General features: G+C 37.0%; 1 protein-coding gene across 1 annotated transcript; it reads right to left on the reverse strand.

The window, feature by feature from the left end:
* Nucleotides 1–43: 43 nt before the first annotated feature.
* Nucleotides 44–10,439, reverse strand: LOC130553047 (protocadherin Fat 4). The gene is made up of 10 exons (XM_057331786.1): nt 10,280–10,439; nt 9,641–9,906; nt 8,819–8,929; nt 8,262–8,453; nt 5,996–6,090; nt 5,718–5,873; nt 4,825–5,016; nt 1,322–1,432; nt 1,195–1,222; nt 44–1,060 (listed from the first exon to the last, which is right to left on the reverse strand). The coding sequence occupies exons 1-10, from the start codon at nt 10,437–10,439 to the stop codon at nt 989–991; spliced, it is 1,383 nt and encodes a 460-aa protein (XP_057187769.1). The 3' UTR covers nt 44–988.
* Between the last annotated feature and the right edge of the window lie 368 nt (nt 10,440–10,807).

Raw genomic sequence — 10,807 nt, forward strand, 5'->3', positions numbered from 1 at the left:
TAGTGTGAAGGATTCCAAATGAGCTTCACGGCCCTGTGTGAAATTGTGTACTAGCTTACATTCTTTTTGTAGGTACAGCACTACATCGTTTTGTACCATTGCGTAGTGTGCAGTTATCGTGAAAAGTAATTTTTTATTCATTTGGTTATATGAGCTGATCAAATATTGTCTTGGGAAAAGAATAAGACTTTATAAGAATAATTATTTGAAATAGCTTTTACTTTCCTATTTTTAGATTTCTTGATCATTTTATTTTTACCATATTTATTTATTTTAATGTTGCTAAATAAGTTTTTTTGTTTTCTTTTTTCTGTTAATAATTTTAATGCCTCAACTTAAACTTAAATTTAAGTTTCAGGCAACATTTCTAATTTAGTTTAAGTTTCCAAATAATATTTAGGCGAATATTTTATTTTTAAATAGTTTTCGTTAACGTTAAAAGCCCTTGAATTGTGGGATACAGTGTCATTTGTTATATACTTCCACACATTTTTACTTCGCATTGGTCATCCATATATGACTTGCTTCTTGCGAAACTAAATTTGCATACTACATAATTTGTCTAGCGAACTACTAAATCATTTTATTAGTATGGCACTATCTTATTCCAAACACACTGCCGCTCCACTGGTTTTAATAAATACTATATGGAAACTTGAAAGCCACGGTCTGACCTGTGAGATATGCTTAGTTGCATACAAAGTTGTTTATTTTTTATAAAGTTACATTGAATTATTCTCATGAATATTTACGTCTTCAAAAACACAAATTAAACGTTGTACGTTTCGCTGCACAAGAACAGTTGATCCAGTTAAAGTGCAAAATATTTCTGTTAATTGCAAAATGCTTTTCAGGTAGCAAAAGGAACAAAGCAGCTGAATTACACACAGGTTAGAAAAATGTTGAAACAAAGATGTGATTCATGTTCAAGACACACAAGCTCATGACGTCTATTCTCTTATTGACTGATGACAACAAGCTGAACTTTTTAGAGGGCGGAGACGCTGCTTTCATTTCTATCATCACTGTGATTCTCGTCCCACTGGTGATGATTCTGCTCCTGGAAAACAAAATTATACAGACATTGAAAGATGAATTTTGCAAAACTTTTGCGAAAATTTTTGCAAAAAAGTTTCATATAAATATTGATATTGTTATTTTACTTAATATTGCAAGCTCATTTAGTTTTTTTACCTCTTTTGTTTTGACAACTTCTGGGTTTCTGTATTTAAAAAGGAACATGTTCAGTTTGTTTAAAAAACACATTTTTAAACAAATGAGACAAAATGAAGTGTTTGCATGTAATAATTCTGGCACTCACCTATAGTAGTTACAGTTTTCAGCTATGCTGGATCTGTGTTTGAATGGGTCTTGTTTGTCTATATTGAAACTCTCTTTGTCTGAATCTGTATCCTTGTTCACTTTTCTAAACCTTAAGCAAGAAAATAATGTGCATTATATAACAGTTATAATGAACTGCCCCCCCATACTGTACATTGAGGATAGATAAGATAATGTGTTAGATATATTTTATATGTATATATAAACTATATATAAAGAAGCAAAAAATACCTGTATATGACAGATTGATCTCAAGAGATCAGATTATAAATGTAACAACCCTGCTGACCAAAAGAAACCACAGAAATGAATGGTTTCCATTAAAACACCATTGTGAACCATTAGCTTTTTGCATTAAAACCATTACAAAATTGTAGTGTTTTGGGCATTATTCCAAAAGGATTAATCTGTCAGATTAACGAGAACGGTGAACGGTGCGCGCTTCATTGATTTTAAGACGAGCAAACATTTTCTGTTTGGGGGCAGTCGTGGCCTAATGGTTAGAGAGTCGGACTCGTGACCAGGGCCGGCGGGTAACGACTGAGGTGCCCTTGAGCAAGGCACCTTACCCTATACTTGCTCCCCGGGCGTTGCAGTGATAGCTGCCCACTGCTCCGGGTGTACGTGTGTTTACCACTTGCTGTGCGTGTGTTCACTACTCTCTGGATGGGTTAAATGCAGAGGTCACATTTCGGGTATGGGTCACCATATCTGACTAATAGGTCACTTTCACGTTCATAATGAGATACTTTGAAGAATTTAGGAAAACAAAGAGTTCTGGGGCACTCTTGACTACCATTTAATTCTTCCTATGGTAGTCAATGATGTCTCGGAACTGAAAATTACTAACATTCTTCCAAATGTCTTTGTGTTCATCAGAACAAAGTAATTTATAAAATGACATGAGCATGAGTAAATGATAACAGAATTTTTATTTTTGGATTAACTATCCCTTTAAAAGCAGTTACACTTCGTTATAATTCTGTTGTAGGGATGTCGCAATATTGACAATAATCGGGATATTAATAACCGTAATTATTGGTATTGTGCTAATACTACTCATAATAATATTGTAAGTAATTTTGTGACAATATCTGGTTTAACCCAAGAGCCACAACAATTACAAACTTTTTGTTTTCAGAAAAAAAGAAAACAATGAATTAAAGATGCATTTGGCTGATATCATAATTTACTACAATAGACATCAGCATAATGGTTGTGTTGTGAAAATCTGATTTTGTGACTGCCTAATCTGTTGTCAATTGCTATTAATGACGTAAGTTATTTACATTCATGTTAAAGGTGCAGTAAGCAATTTTTGAGAAATGCTTTTCAACACCAAAACAAACGTTTTTGTGAATATTTTCTACATGTCTGTTCTGTGTGTTTTGCCAAATAAAGATACTGTTTGCACATACTCCTTAATGTTTAAACTGGAGAAAAACCAAAGTGTATCAGACAGATCCACATAACACCATAACACATCGTAGCCAGTCAGCAGTAGGGGGCGCGTACACTTAGGGCTGTCACGATAAACCGACGATAAATATCATGTGATTTATGCACAGCTTTTGAATGAAGTATGGGAAAATGCTGCTGCATCCGAAAGCCAGAGGGCGCTCTCGTGCTGAAACTCCAAATACGCACTGCAGAAGAAGACCATAACACGTTCTAGAATCTAGGAAATTCCTATGGACATCTTTTTATCACTGTTACTCAAGCCTCATCAGGTATTTTTATGATAATAAAGTATATTTATAATGATCATGTTTGACAGGTGTTGCTTTTTAAATGCACATTATAAGCGACTCAAACTCGCACTGCTTTTAGATCGAGCAGCATTTCCTACTGATCCCAGAGCCGTGCTTCACGGACAAGCCGCGCATTAAAAAAAAATATCGACACATTGCTTATCGCAGCCAGCGCGATTACAATAGGATTTAGTGATATCGCGGTAAATTATCGTGCAGCCCTACGTACACTCATGAAGGTGCAGGAGAGAGGGAGCATGGGTTCAATACTTTGAGGGCAGGCGTTTCTTTTGGGTATCGATCTCAAATATCAAGTGTTTCTCAGAAGTGGCTTACTGTACCTTTAATCAGTAGTGAGTTACTGTATTAAAGGCACAGTTTGTAAAATCCGCCGCTAGAGGGCGCACAGTCAAAACAGAGGTTCAAAACAACAACAACGGCTTGATGACGCTTTGAAGGAGCGTGGAATGATGGGAACTGTCGTCTTCAACTCCACCACAAATAATCAATCAGACGTGAATGAGAAATCACGTTTATGGCTGATGTAAAGTAATAAAGTTTCATAAATGTTGCATTTGTTGACATGACTTTATTTCATCGTAATGAAATAGACGCATTTGACGTAATTCATCAAATTAATTTATTACTATTTTGTTAGATGATCTAAAAACAATTACTGCTTGTTCAGTAAATTTATACATGACACTCGTGCTATTTTAAGAAAAATACATTCAAACAATAAGACTAACCTTGTTGATCGATATAATAATCATACGTTTTCTGTCAGTAAAGGAATCTAAACAGTTGCTCACCTGTCTAGTAAAACACATATAAGATCAGCGTCTCTGTCTAGTAAAAATGTCATTGTTGACAGAACCAGCTGCAAACAGTAAAGAATAATTGTGCTTCATAACAACAGCGCAAAACGAGATAGTTGCTTGATAAGAGCTACAAACTAATAGTTTTACATTTGTCCACGAGACTGTGTTGTCATGGTTTCTACTGCAGTAAAAGCAGAAACCGAGAGTAATGCCAGAGACTGTTTTATTAGGGAGATGCAAGGTCTGGAGAAAGCGTAACCTCAGCCAATCATACAACAGGCTTTTCATCTAGTGTCTTTGGTAACATGACGCCATTGACAGGCGACTGCCATGTCACTGGTTAAAATGACAATTTTCTCACGATTTACAAATAGTCGGATAGTAATAATTTGAGATATTGTCAGTACTCAACTGAACAAAATATATAACACTGGCCGAGTGGTTTTTGGATAGTTAACTGCAAAAAAAGTTACAAACTACACCTTTAACTTTAGATTTTGGAAAGACCTAAAGGTTGGTTTAAGAGAGTAAATATATTTTCTTTGGACTGGCATGTGCCAATATATTGTTTACAATATCACCACAAATATACGTTAGTAAAGAAAGTTAGAATAAGGTCCTTTGTGATTTCATGAGTGTATCATTTTTTTGTTGTTGTTCTGATTCTGGATTTTCTGACAAGTAAGGTTTAAGTTCATTATGTGTTTCAGGGCTAAATTTATTATGTCTGAGAAAGTGAACCAGATGCTTTTCTGAATACAGGGCTTCCCAAGCCTTTTTATTTCAGGGTCCACCTAGACCGGTGAAATCTATCTGAAGACCCACCAAATATATTTGTTGATGGAAATATGGGGAAAAACACATTCGTTGTAGCCCCTGCTATAGAACACTGTTGTATTGTTGTAACTTACTTAACCACATAGACGGTCATCAGCACTACAAAAGCCACGACGAAGACTGCCAGGGTAACGCCGAGGGCAATGACGGCTGCTTGACCCGAATCTCCCGAGTTTCCAGAACCTTCCTCCAGCTTGATGTCCAAGCCAGAACCAAACACCTTCTCCAGTTCTGCTGTAACAGCGGCCTGTTCCTTGAGTAACCTCCTGCAGGCGTCAACACGACATGTCTGAGGAACCTGACTTCGGAAGCCCAAGTATTGAATTTTTCTTTCGTCTTGGGTGCATTAGCATTATAATCACAATTTCTGTGGGTGGAATTCTCGGAAAGTCTATAAAAAGATGTGGTTATTCACATTTTACATGACATCCCTTCCTTTTCTCCTTGTGCAATATCAAGCGAAAATGACCAGGGTTATGTTTTAAAACAGTTATGTTGTAACTATTGTAACCACAAGCAATCATTTACACTTCACTAACTGGCCTTGTTCTACATGTTATACTTTCAAATCACAGAGAGAGTCATATATTTTCAGTGCTATACATTTGTCTGCAAAGTTACCATTATCTCAGACAGCACAGGTACGTATATAAGATGTCTTCTGGAGATCTGGAAAACGTCTCTGAGACATCTGCTGTCAGGTGTCATATTAACATCTAGAAGATGTCTGTTAGATGTTTAGGATTTAGAATGTATGTAAAACAGCTCTTTCGAGGACGTTTATGAGATGTTTTTACACAGCAGATGTTTTCCAGATCTTTAGCAGACATTTTGCAGACGCACATGTGCTATCTAGGTTTACTGTAAATACAAAACTGCACTGTTACACGTTCATTTACATACAGTATTGGCTTAAGCTTTTTCATTTTTTTTTAATTTAGCTGATACTGATACTACTTCGTCTTACTCTTTGACCTCCTCGGCAGGAATGACGTCGCCACTGCTGTCCACGGCGATAAATCTGATGTATGTTTTGGTGGTAGATTCTCTGAGCATCTGATTTTGACTCTCAGCTGCTACACTGAGGATCTTCACAGTCCAGCCTAGAGCTTTCTTCAGAGATCTGAGCCGAAACACGGTGAAATGTTTATCAGGTACAAAATACAACATTACAAGCGCATCCAGAAGAGCAGACACTGAACAGAAATACGTTTTTGAATTGTGTGTTGATCAGATCAGACTCACTCTTGAATCTCTGGTAGTTTTTTCTCCACAGTAAAGACGGGCTGGTTAAGAGAGATCACCACGACGCTGATAGTTGCCGTCTCTTTAATGTTGACCTGAGGATGTCAAGCACAGTTATGTGAGTTCAATACAATTCAAGTCGATTTTTATTCTAATCATGTAAATGCATGTTGGCAGATCCCAAAGTAAGAATTTGGTAATATGAGCATAGTAGAAGCTTCTCAAACCTTTTGTATCAATTTTCTATTTTCATTCTAACATTCTAAAACTTGATCAATCTTACACAGACGAATTAAACGCAATTAAGGTTAGTAAGCAATTTTACCACACTAGTCTCGTGTTAAAGGAGTAGTTCACTTTAAAATTTCATGATAATTCACTCACCCGTGTCGTACAAGCCGTCCGTGTGTTTATTTCTTCTGTCGAAAACAAATTTAGGCTTGTGAGCCTCCAACGTGATTATGTAGTACGTGAAGTCGTGGACGCGCTACATGGAGGCACTCCGAGGCAGTGAAAGTCATATATTATGTTTAAAAAGTATATAATTTATCGTTTTCTTGGAATTCATTTATTATTCATTGGCTGGTGTCGTTTAGAGCCTTTTTGAAGCTGCGATGAAACTGAAATTTGGACCTTAACACTAGAACTACCAAGGCAGTCATTTTGACCGTTTTTTAAATTTGCAATGTAACAACTTTGTTGAAATAAAACCCATATAACTACCGTAGCCTGACTTTTCTTAAATATATGCATATTTTGTTCTTACATTGTTGCTTTATTAAAATTACTAAACACAAAAGAGTTCTGAGTATTTCTACCTCGAACTGCCATGGCGGTCAAATTGACCGTATGCATTACAGACATTGCATAATTTCAGCTCTTTTTCCCTCCATTGAAGATTGGCCACTGTTGCCTAGCAACTTATTATCTGGCAATTTTTTATGTTATTGCTAAGCTAAAACGTAGCTTACCCTCAAAATGTCAGCAAAAATGAAATACAGCTTTCTAAATCAGTTCGTTTTCCCGCAGGTTAGCGAATATTCTTCATAACTGTTTTTGATCTTGCTAATTTTGTCATATGGTATTTACAATGCAATGAAATGCATATTGTAATATTTTACTACTTATTATATTCTAAAATTTTGTTTTTATTTTAGATAATTTTATCTACTTCGAATATCTGTAATTAGCAGGCTGCCCAGTTCTGTGATTGACAATGAAATAATAAAATTTTACATTCCTAAGAATTTCAATTTCATGTCCTGACGTTTATTATTACCTGTCCTAACAAAACACATCAATTCATTCATACATTTTGATTCCAGTGGTGGGTACGATTCGTGTGATCCAAATATAGAGAAAAAAAGGATAGATATTATAATTTCTAAAATTCACAACATGTTTTTATCTAACGAAATATTCTGCATCAATCCATATTTGTTGCTGTTTAGACTTTCAAAAACAACATTTTCACTGCGGTGAAAAAAGGTCACCGGCAAGCAGAAGAGCAAAGTTTTTTCACCACAGTGAAAACTTGTTTTTGAAAGTCTACACAAAGCGAGGCACACACCTTCGGGTGCGGTCTCGTAGTTTTTGCAAAATTATATACAAAAATGAAACATATAAATTATTTATTTTATTTTAAACGATCGTATTATGTATGCCCATCTGCGTTCGGTTGGCACTTGGTTATGTGGTTGAGGATTTTGACTTTTTTTAGTGTGATAACATTATAATATATGACAACAGACATTCAAAGCTTCATTCTATAATCTCAATAGAAGCTTTGAATGTAAATATTGCATGGCAAAAATGACAAAAATGTACAGTCTAATATGAGCGGTCAAAATGACTGCTACGGCCATTCTCGTAGTGATAGATTTCCGGGAGTTCTAGTGTTAACCAACAGCCCCCCGTTGAAGTCCATTATATGGATAAGAACCCTGGAAAGCTTTCCTCATAAGCCTCAATTTTTTGTTTCAACTGAAGAAATAAACACGTGGACGGCTTTTGTATGACATGCGGGTGAGTGAATTATCATGAAATTTTAATTTTAAAGTGTTGTCTAAACAACTTTAAAATGTCTTGCCCCATAGACTTCCACTGTAAGTGCATTACTTTATTATTTATTAGTTATTGAACATTTCAATTCAAATTTGCTAAAGTAATTGACAGATTTTTAAGGGTAGTATGCGTGTGCGGTTTCTATACTTTGTTGTGATGTTTTTTTGTCATTTTTTAAACATTTGACCAATTCTCTGCTCACCTGTACAGTTGTAGTCGTGGACAGTCCGTGTTTATCTGCGGCTTTAACTTCACAGGTGACCTGAGAGCCTCCAAAACTAGATGCATCCAGCACATAGAGTTGACCAGTGAGATGGTCCACATCCAGAAGTGTGGTGGGCTTCAACAGGGCGTACTGCAGCTCTGAACTCTCTCCTACATCAGGGTCAGACGCCTGATGAACATACAACCACAATTATTCCAGGTGTTAAACCTTCACCATCTCTCACTGCTATATCTCTCCTTAAAGGGACAGTTCACCCCAAAATAAAAATGCTCTCATCGTTTATTTCCCCTCGTGTCACTTTAAACCTGTGTGACTTTTTTCTTCTGCAGAACACAAAATATGTTTTTGACTTCCATTGTATGGACACACAACCACTGAGACATTTCTCAGAATATCTTCTTTTGTTTTCCACAGAAGAAAGAAAGTCATACAGGTTCGGAATGACATGCGGGTCAATAAATGATGACATCATTTTCATTTTTGGACAAACTATTCCTTTAACAAGACGTGTGCCGGACGATTTATGTCCATACCTGGACTTTCACTATGGGGAATTTGTAGGGGGAGATGCTGAATATTTCTGCTGAATATTTCTCAGTGGTAAACTCAGGCGCTTCATTCAAGTTCTCCACCTGAACACGGACCTGAAGATAGAAAGTGAAATGTTAGTTCAGATGAGCACAGGTCCCTTCTTTATGCGAATATGTTTCCACCTGTGCTTCATACTATGCGAGTTCACATTATTGCGTTTCAGAATGACTCACAAATCCTCACAGCCTTAGAATTATGTAAAAATGAGTTCAACTTTGCTTATTGCTTGTCCTAACACAGATAGCACAGGTACGTCTGTAAGATGTCATCTGGAGATCTGGAATACATCAACTGTGTAAAAACATCTAATAAATGTCTTTACATACGGTTTTATATACATTCTAAATCATAAACATCTTACAGACATCTTCTGTCTTTATGACATCTGACAGGGGATGTCTCAAAGACGTATTGCAGATGAGCAAACAATCAAAAAAATACATCAAGTAGACGTCTCCCAGACGTATGTGTGCTATCAGGGAAAGGACCAAAGCTGAATAGCGCTGGTGTAAAGTGTTTTGATAAATGGCACGTTTTGGTTTCAGACCAAATTCTGTTGTGACAGATCACTTTGCTACTAAATCTTGCTGAGCGGGTTTCGTTGACATGTTTACAGCCGGCATTTTCACTAATTATGTGTAGTTTAATAACCTCAAAAATTTGACGTGTGTCTGTGTTTGTGCACATGCATCATTTGTTTCTGGCCTATCTTTGAACGCTTAAAATTCAATCTTTGATGACAGAATTGTATGTGGGAATAATACCGTGGTCTCAGCTGTATTCGGGGGAGTTCTGGAGTCTGTAGCTTCCACAGTGAGAATGTACCACTCCTCTTTCTCTTTGTCCAGCGCTCGGAGAGCTTTGATGGTTCCATCGGCATCTACAGAGAAGACGTCCTCGTGCGACCTCATGCTGTAGCTTACCGTAACCTGTGAACTTCCTGTCAATGCTTTGACCACACCCACTTTTGTGGCCGCAGGTTCATTCTCTTTAATGGAAAAGTTGTAGGAGCTCGCAAAGGCCACGCTCTCTGTGAGTGACACCATTTTGATGTCAATCAAGACTTCAGCTGAAGTGAAAAATGTGAAGAATGAAAATAAAACTTGATTGATGTTGCGTTTTTTCTTAATGGCACATGCAAAAATATCTGGCATACAGTCTAAAAAAATCTTATCTGGCATACAGGTTATGCTACCTGCAGTATGCAAATGCAAAGTTCTAGTAATCTTATTACACAGAAAGTGTTTGTCTAGAAAAGACTGAACTGTGACCGCATTTAAATTCAAAGCGACCTGGTTATGGATGCTGACAGCTATTGGTTACAAAAGGGGTTACATCATTATCATTACAGTCAAGTCAATCTGCAAAAAATTCCTGAAGATGTACGTGCAAGTAAATAGAACCTGTGGCAGATTTCGATGGCGTTCCGTGATCCGTCGCTTTAGCCGTAAGGTTAAGCAGCGTGTCTTCCGTGAGGTCACCGAGGTCAGACGTCAAAGTGATATCTCCCGTCTCGGCATCCAGAGAGACCACGGAGGTGTCTTCAGAGAAACTATGAAACATGAGTTTACCCTTATTTTTTGTTTTATGAAGTTCCGTGATCAGAAGCAGAGACCGAAGCATAGATAAATATATACATAGATGCCTTATTTGAACTTTCCAGATGCGTGGATGCGTCCGCCATTTTGGAACGGCCCATATTTACTGTAGGTTGCTGATGTCTCTGCACAGCCTCTGATTGCGAAAACTGCAGAGCTTTCTAAAAATGGACTAACCTTTTGTTTCTATGTGTAACATAATGACAGGTTGTTCGTGGTTTTAAATCTGGTAAACATGTTAGCTAACACGTGACATTCCACATTGCACGAGTGTTCATGGACTGGCTTGGAGGGTTCCAATATGGCGGATGACCTACATAGAGTGGCCTGCAT

This window comes from Triplophysa rosa, linkage group LG4 (genome assembly GCF_024868665.1).
Source record: "Triplophysa rosa linkage group LG4, Trosa_1v2, whole genome shotgun sequence".
NCBI classification, from domain to species: domain Eukaryota; kingdom Metazoa; phylum Chordata; class Actinopteri; order Cypriniformes; family Nemacheilidae; genus Triplophysa; species Triplophysa rosa.

Bases quoted from the DNA above. Each gene is read 5' to 3' on its own strand.
- LOC130553047 (XM_057331786.1), bottom strand. From the start codon at position 10,439: ATGTTTCATAGTTTCTCTGAAGACACCTCCGTGGTCTCTCTGGATGCC. The intron at 6,091-8,261 runs GTGAGCAGAGAA...TGACATCCTCAG, and splicing joins CCACGACTACAACTGTACAG to GTCAACATTAAAGAGACGGC. The intron at 5,874-5,995 runs GTGAGTCTGATC...GTTTCGGCTCAG, and splicing joins AAACTACCAGAGATTCAAGA to ATCTCTGAAGAAAGCTCTAG.